This window comes from Schistocerca americana, chromosome 5 (assembly GCF_021461395.2).
Source record: "Schistocerca americana isolate TAMUIC-IGC-003095 chromosome 5, iqSchAmer2.1, whole genome shotgun sequence".
Lineage (NCBI taxonomy): Eukaryota > Metazoa > Arthropoda > Insecta > Orthoptera > Acrididae > Schistocerca > Schistocerca americana.
In genome coordinates this window covers 248,709,809-248,733,699 of record NC_060123.1, presented here as the reverse complement: position 1 = coordinate 248,733,699, position 23,891 = coordinate 248,709,809, and the positions used below count along the sequence as shown (strand labels likewise).

At 38.0% G+C, this 23,891-nt stretch overlaps 1 protein-coding gene across 1 annotated transcript in view; it reads left to right on the top strand.

Moving 5' to 3' along the window:
• Positions 1 to 23,891, top strand: part of LOC124616296 (dynein intermediate chain 2, ciliary) — a 193,903-nt gene that overhangs the window by 63,463 nt on the left and 106,549 nt on the right. The window contains exon 5 of the mRNA XM_047144599.1: positions 22,036 to 22,197. Within this exon, the coding sequence (XP_047000555.1) occupies positions 22,036 to 22,197 (162 nt within the window). The remainder of the gene's footprint in view (positions 1 to 22,035; positions 22,198 to 23,891) is intronic.

The following is a 23,891-nucleotide window of genomic DNA, read 5'->3' as shown; positions in this document are numbered from 1 at the left end:
TATCCCCAGACAACTTCTGTGGTACAGATTTAAAAGCAATAGGTAACTTTTTGTCTAACCATGCCAGTCAAATATTGTCAATAAAATATACTGACTAGTTTGGTTTAGACTATAGAAGGGAAGAATTATAACACAGAGTCACAAACAATGATTCAATTACAGTCTTTAGAGAGAAGTTACGGAAATAATATTGGGAATAGATGTATGAAGGAGATAGTACAGATGGAAAATTACACTTTTTTTTAAACTCACTTCCACAGAAATTAGAGTTTTTCGTACTAAGGACAGAGAATTCTGCTAAATAGGTCAAGAGCTCACTACATTGAGGAAGTAGCTACATGGATAACAGGAGCTATGTGGAGGGGAATGGGTGGTTTTTTAGGTTAGAGAGTCTTGGGAAAGTGCAGAAAGGGCTTCAGTTGCAAAGGATACACTACACTTACAGGAGATGGGTAGACTTAGGAACAATCAATATTGCAGTTGTAAACTGTTGTAGCTGTGTTGGAAAAGAACCAGAGCTCTAAGCGATAACAGAGAGTACTGAATCTCAAATTGTTATAGGTAGGGAAAGCTGACTAAAGTCGGAGATCAGTTCAGGCACAATTTTTGCAAAGGGCGTAACTGTGTTTAGATGGTGGAGTATGTATTGTTGTTAGAAATAGTTTAAACCTGTAGTGAAACTGAAATGGGTAGTTGCTATGAAATAGTATGGGTGGAGGCTATACTTGACAACTGGAATAAATTAGTTATTGATTCCTTTTATTGACCTCCTGACTCAGATGATACAGCTGTTGACTAGTTCAAAGAAAACTTGGGTGTCATTACAAATAGGTACAGCTGTAGTTGATGAAGTCTTCTACCAACCCATGATATGTTGGCAAAAATACATGTTAAAAGTCGGTAGTAGTCATAAAACATAATCCAAAACTGTTCTGAATGTTTTCTCAGAAAATTATTTTGGCCAACTAGTTCAGGGGCCCACTTGAAATTTAAATGGTTGCGAAAACGTACTTGACCTCTTAGCAACAAATAATCCTGATCAAATAATGAGCATCATGACAGATACAGTGATTAGTGTCCACAAGGTTGTTGTAGCTAGATTGAATACCATAACATCCAAACTCAACAAAAAAATGCAAAATACATCCATTTAAAAAAGCAGATAAAAATTTGCTTGACACCTTCCTCAGTCTCCACTCCTTCCAATGTGACTGTGGAAGTCTGGATCAGATGTGCTTTAAATTCAAAGAAGTAGTATCACTGGCAATGAAATATATATACCAAACAAATTATTAAAAGATGGTACTGATCCACCATGGTGCACAAAACAGGTCAGAATGCTGTTGCAGAAGCAATGAAAAAGCATGCCAATTTAAAAGAATGCAAAATTCCCAAGACTTGCAAAGTTTTTCAGAAGCTCGAAATTTAGTGCGTACTTCAATGCAAGATGCTTTTAATAGTTTCCACAATGAAACTCTGTTTCAAAATCTAGCAGAAAACCCAAGGAGATTCTGATTATAAATAAAGTACACCAGTGGCAAGAGGCAATCAATACCTTCACTGCACTAAAGCAGAGTTATTAAATACAGCTTTCTGAAACGCCTTCACAAAAGGAGACAAGTAAATAATCCAGAATTTGAATCAAGAACAACTACCAACATGAGTAACATAGAAATAGATATCCTTGGTATAGTGAAGCAACTTAAGACAAGCAAGGCTTCCGGTCCAGAATATATACGTCAGGTTCCTTTCAGAGTATTCTGATAAAATAGTTCCATACTTAAAAATCATATACCACTGTTCCCTCATAGAAAGATCTGCACACAAAGACTGGAAAGTTGCACAAGTCGCACACACCACTAATCAAAAAAGGGGATAGGATTAATCCAATGAATTACAGATCCATATCAGTAATTCAAATTTACAGTAGGATTTTGGAACATATACTGTCCTCTAACAGTATGAATCACCTCGAAGAAAACGATTTATTGACAGATACCTAATATGGATACAGGAAATGCAGTTCTTGTGAAACACAATTAGCTCTTTATTCTCAAGAAGTAATGACTGTTATCAACAGGAATGTCAAATTGATTCCATATTTTTACATTCCCAGCAGGTTCTTGAAACTGTTCCTCACAAGTGACTTTTAATTAAACTGTGTACCCGGCCATGAAGTATTGCCAAGTTGGGTGACTGGATTCATGTGACTGGATTCACTATTTCCTGCCAGAAAGGTTGCAGTTCATAATAATTGAGAAAAAGTCACCAAGTTAAACAAAAGTAATATCTGGCATTCCTCAAGGAAGTCTTGTAGGCTCTCAGTTGTTCCTGATCTTCAAAACGAACTAGGTGACAATCTGAGCAGTCCTCTTAGATTGTTTGAAGGTGATGCTGTCATTTACTATCATGTAAAGTCATCACATGATCAAAATGAATTGCAAAATGATTTGCACAAGATATATGTATGGTGCAAAAAGCAAGAAAAGTGTGAAATCATCCACACGAGCACCAAAAAGAATCCACTACATTTCAGTTGTATGAAAAATCAGACAAACCTACAGGCTGTAAACTCAACTAAATACAAAGGGATTACAGTTACAAATAATCTAAATTGTAACTGTCACATAGTAACATTGTGGGGAAAGCAAACCAAAGCCTGAGACATATTTGCAGAACACGTAGAAAATGTAACCAGTCTACTAAAGAGACTGCTTACATTACACTTGTCTGGTCTCTTCTGGAGTGTTGCTAGGTGGTGTGTGATCTGCTTTAGATAGGTTTGATGGAGGACATTTAAAAAGTTCTCTTCAGAATGTGATAATACTTTGTTGGTGCCCATGTACATAGCGAGAAATGATGTCATAATAAAGTAAGAGAAATCGAAGCTCAAATGGAAAAATTGTAAGTGTTCCTTTTTCTCACTCACAGTGGAATGATAGAGAAGTAGCTTAAAAGTGATTCAATGAACCCTCTGCCAGGCACTTAATTGTGAATAGCAGAGTAATCATGTAGATGTAGATGTAATTCAAAGGACAGGCAGTAGTCAAGAGATGAAAATCCATTACCACCAGAAGTGTAAAATCCTCCAGTATGCAATTCAAAAAGGGAAATGTGCATTGTGTACAAAAATAAAACATTCCAAGGATAAGGGGAAAAACTGGACCAATATTAGATAAGAATCAAACAAAAATAATGATACGAGTTGCCAGTAAATATCTGTCAGAAATGAGCTCTCAATGGAATCATTGTCCACCAAATTCAATGAATACTTCCTCATAGTGGCACTGGACCCACTCATTAACAACAAAGGACAGATGCACTATATTTATGTCTATAGACATTGATGCCACCAACAGACATTCTTCCGTAAGGTGACCACAGAGTTATTTACTTCTCTAAAAGTTTGTAATTCTTCTGGCTGTGAGGGTGTTTCAAGCAGTGCTCAAGCTGACAAAAATTCCATTCGTAAATATGAAGTTAAAAGTGATAATGTACCACACTTTGTAACAAAAAAGTTAGAATTGAATTCAGTAAAAGCTGCAGGCATTGTTATCATGAAAAATGCTGATAGTGTCCAGAGGAGACAATATTTAGTGATCAAACGTGTTGGCGTTGTCAGTGCTGACAAACAGTCCATCGACACACTTAAAGGCATGACATGTCTGATCGCCAAGCTTTTGTGCCTGCTAGACACTGAATTGGCAGTAAAATGGTGGACTGTTAAATCAACTAATATGTGCGTAGAAACTGAAGAATCACATGAAAAAATATGGAAGATAAACTTCAGATTTGTTGCTGACAGTTATACACAAACGTGAGGAATACATAACCAAAATATGTGAAAGGGGGTTTATAAACAGTATCAAGAAGAGCGACAACATAGGTAGAATGCTATAAAATGTTATCAAAGACTTAAAAATTTGATATACTACTTTCCAAGGTAAATATACAGCGTGTCTTATGAAAGACACCCAGGAGGGGTCCACGAGTCAAGCAGTGCACTTGCCAGCTGTTGCTGCTGCATCTGCTGGTTGTCACTCTATATAGTTCTCAGACACAAATACTTTGCACGTATCCCCTACGCTGTGCAACAGAGTGTATTGGTGTTTTCTTTTGAGTTTTTTGTGTAGTCTAATCGCTTCAAATATTGTTGCAAGTCCGGGGCTTTCCCTGCCCGTACGTCGCTGGGTCCAGTCCTCAGACAGAAACACTATGCATGTCTTCTATACTTTGTGACTGAGTGTTTGAGTGATTTGTTTTGAGTTTCCTATTGAGTTTCCGTTTGGTATGGTATACACGAAGGATCAATGAGTTTTTCTTGTGTTTAACTACACAAAAACATAATCATATGTGGAATGTCGGCTTGTATTTGTACAAAAATTTCCCAATGTGCGTGTTCCCAGTGTTCAAACAATACACAGATTAGTGAAGTAATTTCAAGAAACTGGATCTGCGTTAGACAAATGTAAGCCTAGAGAACCTAGTGTTTTGCCCAAAAATAAATTAGACAAGATGGGGAGGCCATGGAAAGAGGACCAAGAAAATCACTACGCCATTTGGCACTTCAGACTGGTGTGTCAAGAGCATCTGCTCACAGAGCTGTTCACAAACTGAAATTGAGACCATACAAACTGCTGGTAGTGCATCAACTGAGGAACCCAGATACTGTTGACCGAGCGAGGTGGCGCAGTGGCTAGCACACTGGACTCGCATTCAGGAGGACAACGGTTCAATCCCGCGTCTGGCCATCCTGATTTAGGTTTTCTGTGATTTTCCTAAATCGCTCCAGGCAAATGCCGGGATAGTTCCTTTGAAAGGGCACGGCAGACTTCCTTCCCCGTCGTTCCCTATTCCAATGAGACCGATGACCTCGCTGTCTGGTCTCCTCCCCCCAAATAACCCAACCCAACCCAGATACTGTTGCTTGATATTGTTATTGCAACTAGCTGTTACAGTTTGTGCATGATGGGGAATCTAATCCTGAGATGCTTTTTTTTCTGGGAAATATGGCTACATTTATCAGGGTACATAAATTCTCAGAACAATCAATGTTGGAGCTCCGAAAATCCTCATGAATTACATCAACAACCTGTGCATGATGTGAAAACAGGACTGTGGTGACCAATCTTTTTCCACAAAACAATATATTCAGAGAGGTATGTGAACAATATACTTCATGTAATTCTTGAGCCTTTCCTGGTAATCTGTTGACATGTTGAACAATCAGGGTCTGTGCTGAATGTTCGTGTCATTCTCGCATGACATTTTGATGGCATAACTCACTCTCTTCTTCAGGTGCTACCGAGAGTGGGTGGATTGAGTCCAGTATTTATGTCTGGATCGTGCTGGGTGCTCCATAATTGGTCCGTGCCATGCTGAGTGTTCTATCCATGGTCCGTGCCCACCATGCGTGTCTCCAATGGTCCTCTTCTGGTTGCCGGTGTTTTGACTGCCATCCACACCCAGCTTGGCCATCCTCTGGGTTCGTGTTCATTATCTGAGATGTGTCAAAGCCATTGTGTAATGTCTAGTGCTCTGTTGCGTGGCTGTTTCCTTGCTCTCCACATCTATTTCTTGCTGGGCATTCTGTAACCAGTCCAGTTACCAGCAAACAGAAGTTACGGCGATGGGCAGTCCTCTATCGCCAGTGGTGGCCATCCTGTTTATGGAAAGGTTTGAAAAGAAGGCACTTACATCGGCCACATATCAACCCAAGCGCTTTTTCAGGTATATGGCTGATACCTTTGTCATCTGGCCCCATGGCGGGGAGAAGCTAGATGATTTTCTGGAACATCTGAATTCATGCCACCCAAATATAAAATTCACAGTGGAACTGGAGAAGGATGGACAATCCCATTCCTGGATGTGCTAGTCAAGAGGAAGGCAGATGGCACATTTTGGCACAGTGTGTACCGCAAACCTACACACACTGACTTATACCTGCAAGCTGATAGCAGCTACCATCCAGCACAGAAGAACAGAGTGCTCAAAACTCTGGTCCACAGGGCACATAATTCTGTCAGATGCTGACAGTTTGGCATCGGAAATAGAACACATACAATCAGTGTTCAGCAAAAATAGGTTTTCCTCTAGAGACATCCAGAAGGCACTTTGACCTGCCAGTCAGTCACAGGATCCACAAGAAGAACCAGAAGAGGGGAAAAAGATGCCATACCTGCCATATGCTGGACTGATCTCTGCCAAGATCAGCAGAATTCTCATGAAACATGACATCAGGAGCGTATTTTGCCCACCCACAAAAACTGGGACAACACTGGGAAATGTAAAGGATGATGTGGGGCTATACAAGCCAGGTATTTACAACATCTCATGCTAGTGTGGGATGCCATAAATTGGAAAGACCACTAGCACTGTGGACATCAGGTGTAAAGAACACCAGAGGCACACCAGACTCAGACAGGCAACAATATCAGCCACAGTGAAACACTGTCTAGATATTGGTCACTCAGTGAACCACAATGACACTAAAATTGTCACACAGACCCCAAGATACTGGGATAATGTCATAATAGAATCCATCGAGATGAAGGTCACGGTGAATCTCATCAACCATGACACTCTATACCAACTCAGCACTGCCTTGGCTCTTGAGATCCTGAAAACTCAATGGAAGACACTTTGAGATTTTGCAAGAAACAAAAGTGCAGACCCAGGAAACAGCCCTGAGACAGAGCTACAGATATTACAGGTCGGATTTGACACACCTCAGATGACGACCACAAACCCAGAGGATAGCCGAGCTGGGTGCAGACGGCAGTCATGACACTAGCTGCCAGAGAGGGCCATTGGAGCTGCTCTTGGTGGGCGCGGATCATGGATGCTACACCCAACGCAGCATGAACTTTGAAATTCCCAGCGAAAAAGAGAAGTGGAGACCGAGGGAACAGCCATGTGACAGACCCCCAGACATTACACATTGGCTTTGACATACCTCAGATAATGACCACAACCCCAGAGGATGGCCAAGCTGGACGTGGATGGCAGTCGGAACAATGGCGACCAGAGAGGACCATTGGAGTCATACCTCAGTGGGCATGGACCGTGGACAGAACACTCGATGCAGCACACACTGATTATGGAGTGCTGAGCACCATCCAAGCATAAATATTGGACTTGATCCACCCAAGGACCATTCTCAGGTAGCACCTGAAGAAGACAGTGAGTTATGCCATTGATATGTCATGCGAGAATGATGCGAACATCTGGCAGAGATCCCAATTATTCGACATGTCAATATATTTCATCCTTTTTTGTTTGAGAACTAACACCTAACAAAAAGATGTACAATTATTTCATGCAGGACAATGCAAAATCATACATCGCCAACACTTCTGTGACAGCTATATGAAGCATTTTTAATGATAGGATAGTTGACTGGCCTGCTCATTTTCCAGATCTAAATCCATGTGGTTTTTATCTTTGGGGAATGTTAAAAAACAATGTGTATGCAAGCAGTCCCCACATGCTCGAAGGGTTGGAAGATGGGGTTGGCTAGTCATTTCCCAGATTTCGGCAGCCAAAATTCTGAGCTGAGTGGTCAGCATGACAGACTGTCAATCCTAAGGGCCTGGGTTCGATTTCCGGCTGGGCCGGAGATTTTCTCCACTCAGGGAGTGGGTGTTGTGTTGTCCTAATCATCATCATTTCATCCCCATTGACGCGCAAGTCACCGAAGTGGGGTCAAATCGAAAGACTTGCACCAGGCGAACGGTCTACCCAACAGGAGGCCCTCGTCTCACGACATTATTATTATTTATTTAAAGTTACTTTTCAAACCACAACTATTAAGTTCATAAACATAATACTCTTGAGCCTGCCTGTGAGGTACAACTTAGTTGACTTATCTTATGTAAATACAGAGATCTGTAGTACCAGCCAAATACTGACAAACTTATGTACAAAATTAAAAAATGTCACACTTCTGGACACTAGTACTTTACAAAATAAACTGTTTCACAAATCATGGGCAGCATCTAAAGCAGAAGGGTAAGAAGAGAACCACAGCCTATCATGAACAGAGCAGCCCGAGTATAAAACTAAGACAATAATGAAGTGAGGGAATAGGAACTGATTAAACACAGCCAAACTCACCTAGAATGAAGCAAAATCCACTAGACAGTGGGATTATGAACGGAGAAGCCTCAACAGAAGAAAGGCAGATAGTGATACAGAACACATGATCCATACAGTGTGTGTTGTCTATGGTTCCAATACACATTACATTTGAACTGAAGGTGAGTGGGCTGTAGACATCTCTGTAACAGTCAAGAGAATGATAACAGTGTACTAAAAATCTATCTTCATAACTTTCAGTCCATACACAACCAAAAAAATGTATTAAATGTGTTAATGATAAGTGAATTGTAGGAGGTTTCCATATTATGTCGTTTGAACACTGACTGTCTTGAGACTCAGTTCACCCAATCTCTCTGCAAAACTTTACTCTGGCTGAGTCCTAGTGCAGATCTGACAACTGTTGTGGATGAGTTTCTATACTCTATGTAAATAATACAGAATTCAATAGTGTAACTAACATATTCTCATTGAGGCCTGCTGCACACTGCACACAACAAAGACACAGCAGAGCTCCAGAGTGTCCCCATTTCAGTGCATAGCTCTCATGCTGCACAGCACTCTGAATTTGAAAGGAAATGGCAATTTTACAGTTGTCTTAGAGTTGTTAATGGGAACCTGTTACAGTGAGAAAACCTCTATTATCAGCTTCTTCTTATTTCATTTATAAACAACATTACTCGTAGTCATAATGGCAACATTGACTTCTATAGAAATTGATTGAGTGGGTAGATTTCATGACACAAAAACTTATCAAACTTCATATTAGGTAAAAAGCTCATTGTGGGACTTTTCATAACCAGTAAGGTAAACAACTTTCTGGACATTAGAATGGAACTTCTTACATTTTGAAGATAATGAGGCACTTCCATTATTAAAAACTTAGCACAATTCTACCCTAAATGTAAAATCACTGATAATGAGAAAAAGTTTTTAACTACTGGCTTTCTAATGCTCATCAAACAGTGGAATGTGCATTTGGTATATTGAGCTCCAGGTTTTGAGTGTTCAAATGATCTTTTGATTGTGAGCTGGGGACATAAGATAGAATAGTGACAGCTACATGCATACTGCTTAATTGTTTGTGGACTCAGAACATTACGTCAAATGACCTCGTTGGGGAGGACATGGGACCTCGACAAGGGTAAGGTCTCAGACACGGCCACCTGATTTGGCTCATATTTGGCACATTGCTTGTGCACAACCTAAAATTGAGATGTTTTTGAGAAAACTGCCTTAAAGTACATGACATGCAGTTGACTCAGAATTGATAGTATCGATAGATAATTGAAAGTAGGACATTTTTCATCAACTTGTATCAGATATTTTCCTAGTATCAAGGAGGAACTTTTTTGACCACCGCTTATGCACCCATAAGGTATGTGCTGTTAAACGAAAGCACCACTGTTGTAGCAACCAAGGAGTCTGGCTGCAGAGCAGAGAACTTGTGTTTTAATTCCCAGCTGCAGTCTGCAAATTTTTATTTCCAGTTTTTTCTCTTTCAAAGCTGGTAAACATAAGAGGCTTAATAAGGTAAATAAATCAATGGGGAATAATAAAAAGGCAGGCAAATAAATTTCTCAAATGACTTCAATTAGTAAAAAATAAAAAATTTAATCCTGGCCAATTTACAGTGTTTCTTTCACTCGCCCTATTACATGTGTGTTTGTGAACCCCATGTATGATGTTGATGAAAAATGCTCAGTTTTGATCCTGTCAGCGTTTTGTGTTCTGCTTCTGTCAGCTGCTGGGGGAGTGCATCTGTTTGTTGTTGCAACATGCAGACTTGCTCCACAAGTGGAAGTTGTTGCTCTCTTGTAAGGGCAGAAGAAGTCACCATTGTGACATCACTACAGGATTTTGCCATTTTGAAAAACTCTGTATACTGTATCAGCAATGTCCAGCTGTGAAAGCATGTCACTCTTATTCTTAGAAATCACAGGAAATGGCAGTTTCTTATCTGTAATAAAATGTTTGTCAGTTACAGCACAACTTTTAGCTGGCCAGCTTTTGCATAGCCCTATTATTGTGTAAAGTAAACAGACATCACACTGGAGAAAAAAAATTTATTAGTCTCGGAGTTATCACCGCTTTGAAATTGTATGATGATACAGCTCTGCTTTCTCACTACAGCAAATAATTCAGAACAGCAAAAACATGAATAACCTTAGACAGTAATCGGGTTAAAAGTATAGCTAGCGAAAAGTAATTACATGGGGTGCACATATCAAAGAAAGGAATTTTTAAACAGAGAGTAACAAAGATTGCATGGGGAAATAAACACAGTGCCTCTGGCAGTTGGACACGGAACTGTTTGAGAGCTACGATGCACCTGTTACAATACTGAACATTGAAACATAACATTGTATGGTCGCGCCTTGAAACCGATGTGCGCAATGACTACAGATGACGTCAAGGCATATGCTATAAGCTGATGTTTGGTGCCTAGGCTCACAAAGCAGTATTCTTTGCTGATGACTTGGTGTTACAATAGATTTTGGTAGACAGATATAATAGATTTTGGCAGCAGTAAAACAGTAGCACTAAATATTTACAGTTAGCAATTTAGAAATGTTCAGTATTCAAGTGCCATCATTAGTAATCAACATATAGTAAATAATTTGTGTTTACAGCACAATATAGGTACACAGGTGTGTGTGTGTGTGTGTGTGTGTGTGTGTGTGTGTGTGTGTGTGTGTCTTTGTGTGTACTTTAGCTCATCAAAGAACTTCTTCCTTGTCAAGAAATTCTTCCAAAAGCTGTTGAAGTTTTCGTTCTCTTTTGTGTGTGCCTGTTATGGCCCAACACTTCTGCTACTCAGTGAGTAGTCTCCTTTGCTTCAGATTAATAGCATTCTGCCAGAACTATCCAAACTGTATTTGAAGTAAATAATAAAGTGACTAAATTCTTGGACCTGTGGGTTCAAAAATAACATGAAATGGGACATAAATGTGGTACACATTACTTTAAATCTGAAAAAAAGTTGTTAAACCCTAAAAATTATGAAACCCTGTATAAGTGTGCAGGTGTAGTGTACATTTTCTTTCACATCAAAAATATGGACTCATATTCTGGGGTAACTCTCCTGCTGCACACAGTATTTTCAGAATATGAAAGGGAGCTATCAGAATCGTTACTGGGAAGACCCTAAGAGATGCAAGCCTTTCTTTAACAGTACAAGGAAAAGATAGAGTGTTACTTGCAGTAAAGATGACTCAGTGAATTGCAGTGTCTTTTTCTTGTGCCTGTATGCAACTCAACATGCCATGTGTGCAGTGAGTAGCAATGTATCTTTTCTTTATATTGTTCATATTCCAATCTGGAGTTTCCATTGTTTGATTAGGCCTTTCTTTAAAATATTAAAGATCCCACCAGAGCCCAGTATGTACATTGTAGAAACAATTACTGTTCATTAAGAAACATGAAATTAGTAAGGAAACTATTGTAAAAATTCGGATATAAGCAATAATTGCATAAGACAACATAATCTTCTTGTTAAGCCAACAAACACTTACAGATATCAAAAAGGAATCTATCACATGTATATAAAACATTCCAACAACTTGCTAATACAATAAAATCTGTCATTTATGTAAAAAATCATTTAGGATGCAACTAAGGACATACCTACACCACATTATCTAATCAGTAAGAGTATATTTTGTCAACATATAATGGTAGTATAGGCTTCATTTCTCAATTTATAAATTAAATGCTAACTTCAAGGCTTGTAATTGTATGCATGAATTTCTTTAAACCTATAATTCTTTGAAACAGAATGTGCAAATGTAAAAAATGCTGATAGCCTTAGGTTTAAGATGTCCAGTATCATGAAAAATGCCATGTTCTATGTGATATTACATAATATCAGTAACAGTAATAATAATAATAATAATCATAATCATAATAATCATGTGCTGAACTGATAGGATAAACTTTAAGGTAACTTTTGTAATCAGTAACTCATGGCATATTTCCTTACGGACCCAAGTATTCTGTAGTAATAGCTGTCTGTCAAACAAGAGAGAAGCAAATCACCTCTAATAAGAAAACTATTTCATTCCTTCCAGTCTTTTTGAATTGATTTGAGAAAGCAGCCTTTAATTGAATACTGACTCATTTTACTGAGCAGAACTTGATAAATGTCTCTCATTTTGACTTCATTAAAAATTATAGGAGAAAAATATGTTTTGATATATTTTGATAATTTGACTCAATATTAATTTGTTATCCAGTTAAATTCCAAGTAAGAAACTTCCAGGTGGGTTAAGACTGTGTGCCAGACCAAGAGTTGACTCCAGGAACTTTGCCATTTGCAGGCAAGTGTTCTGCCAACTGAACTATCCAAGCATGTTTCACAATCTGTCCTCACAACTTTACTTACACCATTACCTCATCACATTCCTTCCAAACTTCACAGAAGTTCTCCTGCATAACGTGCAGTACTATCACTCCAGGAAGAAAGGGTTTTCCAGAGACATGCCTTAGCCACAGCCTGGGGGACTGTTTCCAGAATAAATGTTCACTCTGCAGTAGAGTGTGTGCTGATATGATTCTTCCTGATAGATTAAAACAAGTCTGGAAGATAGGAGATGAGGTGCTGCTGGAAGAAACTGTGGGAACGGGTTGTGAACCATGCTTGGGAGCTCAGTCAGTAGAGCACTTGCCCACAAAAGGCCAAGGTCCTAGGTTCAAGTCCTGGTCCCACACACAGTTTTAATCTGCCAGGAAGTTTCTTACTTGGAACTGAAATGAATAACAAGTTAAAATTGAGTCAAAAAATCAAAAATTGATTATGAAGCTCAATTCAGGATATTTTGCTCCTCTAAATATCTCTCCATTGCATTGACCTAAAGGCAATGGTTTTATTTTGCAAATTTTAACTTTTTTTTTGTCGGATTATGCTGTAGAGAAATGCATCTGAAGAAAATAAAGTATTCATTCAGCAGAGTATAATATTGAGTGAAATTTTTTAGTGAACATTTAACAGAAGCTACTTTAAATATCATGCAATTCCTATATCCATTCACCAGTATGTTTAATTCTTAGTAGCCTTTGTATCTGATGATAAAAATCATTTGTAGGTGCAGTGTGACTAAGATTCAGAATTAAGAATTCTGTGCGGAATACATCCAACAAGCTCCTGATAAACATAGAGGCAAAAGATTGCCATCATAAGTGCACTGATGAACTGACTGCTTGGGAACAGGTGTAGTATTATTATTATTATTCGTTACAGTCAACTTTGGACTACGCTAAGCATCAGTCATTTCTTGTGCTTTTTCTTGCGTTCTTCCCAGTACTTCTTCATTTTTTCTGAGTGGGCTTCTTTACGTTCTTGCGACCAGGTTGTTCCCGTCTTCTTTGATTGCGTTCGGTCTTTGAATCCCTGTATTTTGTTGATGGCATTCCTATATTCCATTCTGTTGTAAACTGTCTCTGGTATAATGTTCATTTCTGCAATGTCTTCTTTTACTTCTTTCAGCCAGTTAATTTGCGTCTTTCTGCTTTCCATGTATTCCAGGATTTTCTTTGCCGTTCTTTCTGGTGCCATTCTTTTGACATGCCCATAGAAACTCAGTCTTCTCTTTTTAAAGGATGTTGTCAGTTTTTCAATTTTCTCGTATAACTCTTTATTGGATCGCAATTTATAATCCTGTCCATCCTTTTTAGGTCCTAAGATCTTTCTCAGTATTTTTCTCTCTTTTATTTCCAATTTCTCCAACAGACGTTTTCTGTTCAGTGGGATGCATTCAATCGCATACAAACTTTCTGGTTTTATTACCGCATTGTAGTGCCTGAGCTTGGCATTGATGGAGATCGACTTTTTATTGTATACATTTCGGCATAGCTGGTATGCCGTTTCCATCTTTATTGCTCTTTCCTGTAGTGAAACATTTGGTAACCCTGTCGGTGTAATCCATTCCCCTAGATACTTAAATTTATGAACTCTCTTAATTATTCCATATTTAGTTTGCAATGTCTGTGTTGGGTCTGTTTTGTCCTGTATCATCAGTTCTGTCTTTTCATACGATATTTGTAGACCTGTCTTCTCAGCGATCTCATGCAGCATTTCTATCTGAATCTTTGCTGTTTCGATGTCATCTGCCAATATTGCCATGTCATCAGCAAATGCCAGACATTCAATTTTTGTTTTATTTCTTCCTAACGTTATCCCATTTTTCACTCCAGCTTCTGCCATCTTCTTTCTCCATTCCCTGACCACTTTTTCAAGGACAATGTTAAACAACAGCGGGGAGAGCCCATCCCCTTGTCTAACACCTGTTCCAATTACAAACGGTTGTGACAATCTACCCAAAAACTTCACTTGCGATTTTGTTCCCGTAAGGGTTTCCTGGATTAGACTTTTGCTTTTATCATCAATCCCAAATTCTTCTAATGTGTTAATCAGAGTTGGTCTATCAATAGAATCATATGCTTTTTTGAAGTCTATGAATGTAATTACTAGATTTTTCGATGTGCGTGCGCGAAGTTGTATTATGGAGAGTAGACTGAATATCTGTTCACTGCATGATCTTCCTTTTCTAAACCCAGCCTGATATTCACCCAGTTCTTTCTCTACCTGATTTTCAATCCTGTTTTGTAGTGCCTTGGATAGGATCTTATAGGCCACTGATAACAATGAGATACCTCTGTAGTTATTTGCATTTGTCTTGGCACCCTTCTTATGTAACGGATGAATCAATGCTGTCTTCCATTCCTCCGGAATCTTCTCTGTATTCCAAATCTCTTCAAACAGCGCCTCGAAATTATTTATTAAGTTTTCTCCTGCGTATTTCAGTAGTTCCGCGACTAACGAATCTTTACCAGATGCTTTATTGTTTTTCAATCCTTTCAAGATCTCTTTAATTTCTTCTTTATTAGGTGGTTCAGAGTCTGGTAGCTTATTCTTAGGCTTCTCAAATGTCAAGGTTTCATCAGGTCTTTTGCAGCGTTTCAAAGTAGTTCGCTAGGTGTTGGCAATTTTGTTCCACGCTGGTGATCAGATTTCCTTTTTCATCTTTGAAGCAGAGTGTCGGTGGTTTATATCTTGTTATTGTAGTTCTGAATGTTTGAAAGAAATTGCGTGTATTATTCTTAGAAAATTCATCTTGTATTTTCTGTATTTGTTGTGTGTCATATTTCCTTCGTTCACTTTTAATGATTTTCGTCGTTTCACGTCTTTGCGTTTTGAACTGCTCCCAGTCAGTTGGCCTTTTGGTTGAGTTGTATTTCTCCCAAGTTCTGGCTCTTTTCTGTAGTGCTTTCTCACAGACCTCATTCCACCAGGGATGCTTTTTCTTTTTGGTTAGTAAAATTGTTTGTTCTGCTGCGTCTCGTATTGAGGTTGCAATTTCTTCCCATTTGTGACTTTTGATTTTATCTGTCTTTTCCTTGTAGTCGTCTAAGACTTGCTGATTGAGCATTAAGTCCTGTACTCTGTATTTGGCTATTTTTGTTTCGTCACTCTTGTGACTTCTTTCTGGTGTTAATTTCATCTTAATTTTGGTCAGATAATGGTCAGAATCAAAGTTGGCCCCTTTCACCACCTGTACATCTTGAATGTCCCTTGAATTATCATAACTTATTGCCACATGATCAATCTGGAACTCGCCAAGTAATTTGTTCGGTGATTTCCATGTTGTTTGTTTTTTGGGATTCTTCTGGAATTTAGTTGTCATAATGTTCAATTTGAATTTCTCACAAAACTCTACTAATCTCTGGCCATTCATGTTAGTTTTAGTGTGTGCTGTAAACCTCCCTGTGCTTTTTGATAATTCGTTTCTTCCAATTTGTGCATTAAAGTCTCCTAACAGAATTGTTGTGTGTTGCTCAGGGATCTTCCCTATTGTTTCTTCCAGTTCCTCCCAAAATGTCTGCACTTTCTCTGGATTTTGTTGGTTGTCTTTATTTATTGGTGCATGGGCATTTATAAGTGTGTACTTTTTATTTTTATTTCTGAATGTTATCAATGATATTCTTGGTGATTTAGATTTAAATTCTAGTACCTTAGTAGAAAATGAGTTATGTATCACAAATGCTGTGCCATATACCCGAAGACCTTTTGTATTCTTTACTATCTGTGCTGGTTTCCCTTTATAAATCCTGTACTGGTCTGCCTGTACTGTATCCTCATCTGGGTATCTTGTTTCTTGTATAGCCAGAACTTTTAGTTTGTGTTCATCCATTAGTTTTGTCAGTTCTTTTTGTTTACCTGTTCTCAGCATTGAGTTCACGTTCAGTGTTTCTATGAACGTTTGATGTCTGTTCCTATGTTTAGCGTTAGGGATCCTAGGACCCTCCGACTGGTCTGTTGCGCAATGATGCTGGGCCCCCGGATCCGAATGCCCAGCTTCGGCGGTATTACCACCACGGGGAGGAAACTTTCTCATTGCACCTTCCATTTCTGATACTTGGTTAAAGCTGTTGTTTCCAGAGGTATACACCTCCTTCCACTAAGACTTAGTTCGCTACACTAAGAAGTTAATTCAGGCCGCTCCTCTGGAGTACAGACGCCTTTCGCAGCCGCTTCTCTGAAGTACAGACGCTGCTGATTGAAGATAACTCTTCCGCTCCAAAAGCCGTTGGGACATATAGTGTCTTCTTCCGCCTTCTGGACCGTTGGTTAATCTTCACCTCTACCGCCAGTTCCGCCGTTCCGATGATCTTCATCTCCGCCTTCACTGCCGTTGAGGTCTTCACCGTTACCCTGGCAAGGGACCCTTACGAGGTACTATCACCCGGGCCAGGTGAACCAAGGTTTTTTAACAAGGTTGTTACTCCTCCCCGTCCTCCTTTTTCAACCGGGCTTGGGACCGGCTTTGGCGGAGTTGGAACAGGTGTAGTGTTTTTATCTCTTTTCCCCTTCCCTTCGATGTGCCATTCAGTCTGCCATCTGTGTCCAGCATCTTCCCAAATAAGTAAACCGTTGATCAGTTGTGACAGTGGCTACATCTTTATTAAGCCCTGGGAACTGGCAGTTAGTCTGATTAAGTAGAGAAAGGAGATACCCTACAAGAAACTGACTTCAGCGGCAGATGGAGGAACAGCACGCATACGTGGGTGCGAAATGAGGGTGGAGCAGAGTGTCAGTAGGAGGAGAGAGGGAGGAGATGCTGGTTGTGGATGGCAGATAGATTATCGGATAGGAGGATGGGACAGGGAGAGAGAGAGAGAGAGAGAGAGAGAGAGAGAGAGAGAGAGAGAGAGAGGGAGAGAGAGAGAGAGAGAGAGAGAGAAGAGAGGAGAGGAGAGAGAGAAAAGTGTCACACTGGCCCCCAAGTGGTCAGTTCATCAGCATACGTAGTGATGGCAATGTGATGGGTTGCCAAATATTTTTCCTGACATATTCACAGATCTAACCATTCACCTGTGCCCTATTTTCTCATGAAGTATGCTGGGTGAAGCTGAAGTTTCACGTAAAAGGAAAATTGATAATCCTTACAAATTCAAAAGCAGAATGAAAAACATACCTCACTAGCCACTCCCACGAATTATCAGATAATCTATATTCAGAGATTTAAAATTCCTGCAAGCTACATGGCAAGCAGCAAAATCCGTCACAGAGTTCCATTACAACTAGCAGTGTCTTCAAAATGGCCTTTATCATCACAGGTGTAGGTAACGATTTTCTTTGAAAAATACCAATGTGTTCTTGTACATGTTACATTATCTAATATACCTGAGGAAGCAGCAGGTTTTCTGATGTAACAGCTTTCTTGCCTGTGTATCAGGTTAGATTTAACTAATGTAAGCATAGTTAGTATCAAGTCATATAATGCCAGTTTATTGTTAATACAGGGTGCAGCCTAAGTTTCTGAAAATTCCTTCACTTTTGTATGTATACATTCACTCATTTCATATCCTTGAAGTTTCTTGATGGAGTCTACAGAACATGATGAATGAATTAAAAGTAATTATAAAACTTTTTACATTTGCTTAGTGACCTGATGTGAATAAATTGTTGGGCTTAATGTTTGCTAAACTTTCATTTCTACACGTTAGCATGCATGGATCTTGTTCCATGGCTATGGATTGAGCTGTGAGTGTCAAAATTATCTTTTTTTATGTGCATAACATATTGGTATCTGTACTCGCATGGTATAATTGAAATGGTAGGGAGTGAGGACTGAGGAGTGGTAAGGATCTGAGCATAAAGAAAATAATCATTTTAACATATAATTTTAGCAGAGAGACCAAATTTAACCTCAACAAATGAGCCATAATTACTCGCCAGAGAGAACCAACTCTATAATAAACTAGTGGAAACACCCTAAATTTGAAAAAAATAATAAAAAATAAAAAATTGGAAAATCCAAAAAACTGAATTATAGTTTCTATCATAGTACAGAGAATTCCTTTTTTTTATAATAAAACCCAAACTATGTAAACTTCATAAGTATTGGAAAATTGCCTCGGAGGCATTTCCTGGGTCTAACAATAGTTTTGGCTACCTGGAAACTGATACTACAAAGACCACAATGTGCAAAAAAATGCTGGGGGGAGGATCTGAAACACATGGATTAATCAATACATGGTAACCAACTTGAGCTCGGCCCATGCCCCAAACAATTGCTCATTTCAGTACCGATTCCAGAACATATTCACATATAATGCATTAAATTTACATATGATATAAGTGGTGGCAAATAGTACACGTGCCTCTAATCGAAACAGGGAAAATGAGGGCAGGTAACTGAGTCCATTTGACCTGCAAGTACTTTGGGTTAACAGAGTAGAATTTGCATGACAAAATAAATTACAACACACATGGGTCTTTTGATCTTAAGTGACAATGAAAAATGAAAGATACCTAAGCCTGGAGGGGACGAAAACCAGTAATGCAGGTAAAGAAATATCTTTCTAGATCAGAGTTAAACAATAGAGAAGAAATTTTTAAGATTCCTAAACCTAGAAAATAAAACAAATAATGGAAAGTTCAAGTTGGAACATTAACATTATCATGAAAAAGATAGATTGCTAGTTGTCCAAAAGCTTATTTGTAACAGTCTTTTTGTTGTGCCTTTCTGCAACTTAGCATGTCATCTTTATGGTGAGTAGCAATCTCTACTGTTAATAATATTGTTGACATTAAACAAAATACATGCACCAGTAGTGCAGGTGAAGACAAATCTTTCTAGATAAAGGTTAACTGACAATAAAAAAATTTAAGGATACCTACACATAGAAAATACATGTGCCAGCAGTAGATCAAGGTTTAGAACAGTGCAGAAGACCAAGTGATACAGTGGGCTGCAATCTGAAAAGGATATATAACCACAAATCAATAGCAAAATCTCTTTCACACAGTGATCAGTGAAAGATGTAATCATCTAGGCACATTAAAGCCTGTGGACCATGTTCTAATTGAGTGTCTTGTGAACTGTGGTGATTTTTAGGGGAAATGGCTTTGAGCCTCATAGCATCTTTCAAATTATGGTAGCAAGCAGTGGGTATACTTCAATCTAAAAGGAATATGTACATTACAGGCTATTTTTCAAACAGTTTAAGATACTTCCACTAATTTTGTTATATATAGTTAAATTGATTTGTGACACAATTCAGCATTTATAGTCTGTACACAAATGCCTGGATTTCCATTTCCCTAACACAAGAACAAAAGTCATTAATAGATCTTACCACATAACACAAAATTAAATGGATAAAAGATGGCAGTCAAAGTATACAGTCACATAGTGAAAAACTGCTGCTCAACAACAGAAATGAAAGCCAAACTGAAACAATTTTTATTAGACCATCACTTCTACTCTATGTATTTCTAGAGACAAGTTCAGATTTGTATGTTTTGTATGCCTATATATAATTTGTGTATAAATATTAAATTTATGTGTACTGCAATATTCCTGACTACATACTTTAAGTTTTCAGTTATTACAACTTATGACTTTGTCATGTTTGTTCATTTTATAAGTAGCTGCTCCATCTCTTAATTTTTGTTCATGTTGTTGTAATTCAACTAACCCATTCCACGTCAAATGTACAATTATGAACTGTTCTACAGAATGAATAGGGAATCAATTAATTCTTGGACGGTTTATTGATTTATTTTTGGTGTCAGGAAATGATCAAGCTGAAATAGTGGGAGAATTGTCCTGATCCAAGGTTCCAACTCTGCAATAAGAACAAAATTTTAACAAGTTTGCTCTACAAATGATACACAGCAAATAGTTCACCCAGAGATATTTCAAAAGCAAATCGTTCAGACAATGTTGTGAAAATTGCTGCCCACCATGTAGCAGAGTTGTTGAGTCACAGACAGGCACAATGAAAAGACTACTGAACATGTAAGCATTCAGCCAGAGTCTGTCCCAAGCAGCCAGAGACAGTGGTCAGGTGTGTGTATCAGCTGCATTTGTGTGAATGTGTGAGTGTATGTTGTCTATTTTGGAAGAAGACCTTCTGGCCAAAAACTTACATGTTCAGTAGTCTTTTTGTTGTGCCCATCTGTGACTCAACATCTCTGTTTGTAGCACTCTATCCTTTTCGCGATGATATCATTATTCAATCCTGAATTTTCCGTTGTTTAATTTTGCCAAATCATTCAGAGTTCCATATGGTACTTAAAAAGTACTTCTGAAACAGGCCTTAACAAGACATAAAAAAAGTCACACTTCAAGTATAAAAATACTGGAAACAGAAATGAACCTTTTGTTAGTATCAAACTGGCATATTATTTAGCTTCCCCCCCCCCTCCCCCCCCCCCCCCCGCAAAAAAAAAAAAAAAAAAAAAATCTAAAAAAAATCAGGATGTTTTGAAATCAATTAACTTGATAGCAAAATAAATTTGTCATCATAATTTACATGTTTCCTTTTTCGGTACTGCTGTGGAGAAATTCTGTAGAACCATTAATATCACACTTAGTGCAGCAGTATGTTTGTACAATATTTCTTATAAAATAAACATGTCTTTACAGTATGTACAACTCCTATACTTAGGCCTACTTTTCTAATCATGTCAAGTTAAATTTGTTATACAGTAGAATGTTCATGAACATTAATCTATAGTTATTTTAAATATTCATCTGCAGTGTGATATCTATTTTCTAGTATATATTTTCTATTTTAGCCTTTGACTAAAGGTGTTGGGATCATGTACATCTTTTATTTCTTGTGGTAATCTGTTGTACAATTTAATACCATGATATAATACACTATTTTGAGTTTTTGACTTATTTCTTCTGTTTAGATGCAAACAGTGTCTGGATTTGGTTCCAAGGTCGTGAATTGTGTTGTTTGTGGTATACAGATTAATGTTTTTCCTCATATTATATGTTTTGATAAATATATTCACACAGAACTGTCAGAATTTCTAACTTTTTGAACAACTCTTTACAGTGTGCACTGTTACAGTGTGCCCAAGTCACTTGGGATAGTTAAATATGTACTAAATGATGGTGTTCCCAGCAAACAACAGAAATACTGGGATAGTTAAATATGTACTAAATGATGGTGTTCCCAGCAAACAACAGAAATACTTTTTAAACAACGTGCATTAAAAGAAAGTGAAAACATATCTTGTTGAGCATATTTACTATAAGCTAATTTGATTCCTGAAGTTGTAAGTTACACTTAAATGTTTATTACTGTGAGCAAGGGGGGGGGAGGGGCATGTAATTGAGCCTATGTCTGATTGGATAGGAAATACATGTGGAAGGAATGCCTCAAGGGATTACAGCTCAGTGTACTAAACAGGTTGTGTATCTAGATTATCTACAGAGAATTAACTTGCAAGTTGTAAGCAACAGAATTGGTAGCAGGAGTGTCATAGAGATGGATTAGGATATTGCATAGATTGAATGGGTAATAAGACACCATTTTTTCAGGATGATACGTGTTTGCCAATACAGGTGATTGAAAATTATGCTGAGTTATTTAGTATCTCTAGAACTAAATTTCAAATGATGCTGTGGTTGTTAGATTTCAGGTACTGGGAGGATCCATCTGATGAGTATAGAGATGAAGAAGGAACTCTGTTGCCACTGTGGAAGTTTGCTTATGAGAAGACAAAGAAGAATCATGTAACAGGTCTTTCCTGGAATCCTCACTACTATGATCTGTTTGCAGTATCTTTTGGCTGCTGTAAGTCCAGAATAGTATTATCAGTGAATGAAAGCACATCCATCATCATCAACAGCAGCAGCACCAGCACTACATATGGCAATGAAATGCAGAAAAATAATTAATTCACAACACAATGTCATTGGCAAACCTCAAAGTTCTCATTTCTTGCCCCTGGACTTTTAATTCCCTTTCAAAATTTCTTCTTGGTTTCCTTTTCTGCATGCTCAGTGTACATAACCCTATTTCACTCCCTTTTCAACTACTGCTTCCCTTTCATGCCATTCAACTCCCATAGCTGCAGATTGGTTGTGTACAAGTTGTAGATAAGATTTTGCTACCCATATTTTACACCTGTTATCTTCAATTATTTCAAAGACTGTGGTCCAGTCAACATTATTAAGTTCTTTCTTTAAATCTAAAAATGCAATAAATATAAGTTTATTCATCTTCAGTCTGCTAAGATAAGTTAAAGGCAGTAAATGCCAAAGCTGAGGAGGCGGAAAGATTAGTGTTGTTTAATAAGCCAGAGTATATCGTAAAAGGGATTTACATTCCTCACTCTGCAGAATTCCTTCAGTTACCTAACCACACATGATGAAATATTCTGTGGAAGAGAAGGACTTATTAAAACCTGCGAATCCATAGTTACTGATAGTGATTCCAATTGTCTCACAAATATGAATTTTATAGGCTATCTAAGCTTCACAAGATAGTTATTCCAATAAAACTTGTAGATTCTTCACTTTCAGCTTAAATCAGCAAGAGTTAGATTCTTTAATTGATACAAGAATAAAATGTAAACCAAAATTTCCAGAAAAATTAAAAGATGAAACCATTCCCCCTAATGCTAAGCTTATATCATTTGATGTAAGCAGCTTATTTTCCAATATTTCTGTTGGAGAGGCTATGGAAATATTAACAGAATTGTTATGTAAAACCAGAACTTTTCCAGTGGAGACATAATGTGTAAGACTGGCAATTGAGACAGGCTTAAATCAAAATTGTTTCCAATACCAACAGGTTCTGTTGTCAGTCAGACGGTTTAGCAGTGGGGTCCCTCCAAGTCCCTTAGTAGCTGAAACGTTGATGGGTAATTTTGAATAAAATATTTTTAGATGAAGAGCCACTAAGTTCTAAAATACAATACTGAACTGTGGTTGTGGACAGGTACCATTGGACAATTAAACAAATATTTCCAACATTTAAATTCACACCACAGTACAACTGATTCTACAGTGGAGTTGGGAGGAGACTCCACTGTTGTTAGAATTTGTTAGAACTTACCACTGACATTAGCAATAAAAACGTTTATTTAAGATACACAGGAAAATAACTTCTACATACACAGGAATTGATAACATATTTAGTAGAAAGAAGAGAGAGAGTATAACAGCATTTCTGTATCCTCCTCAGAAGGCACTAAGTCACACTAACAACAAATGGGTCCCCAAGCTATATGTAGGTAGGATTTTACAGATACTTGGCAGCAAACTAAAATCCAGGAAATATACAGTAGCTTTCTATACTAAGAATATGGTTGCCCATATTCTGTTCAGTGTAGAGGCTAGGTTCCACCTTTAGAACAGAGTGGAGTTTTTATGATTTGCTGCAATTTGTATGGCAAATTATTGTAGGTCAATCAGGTAGAGCTATAACTACTAGATTTACTGAACATGAAAGGAACTGGACACTGAAAAAGAAAAATTGCATGT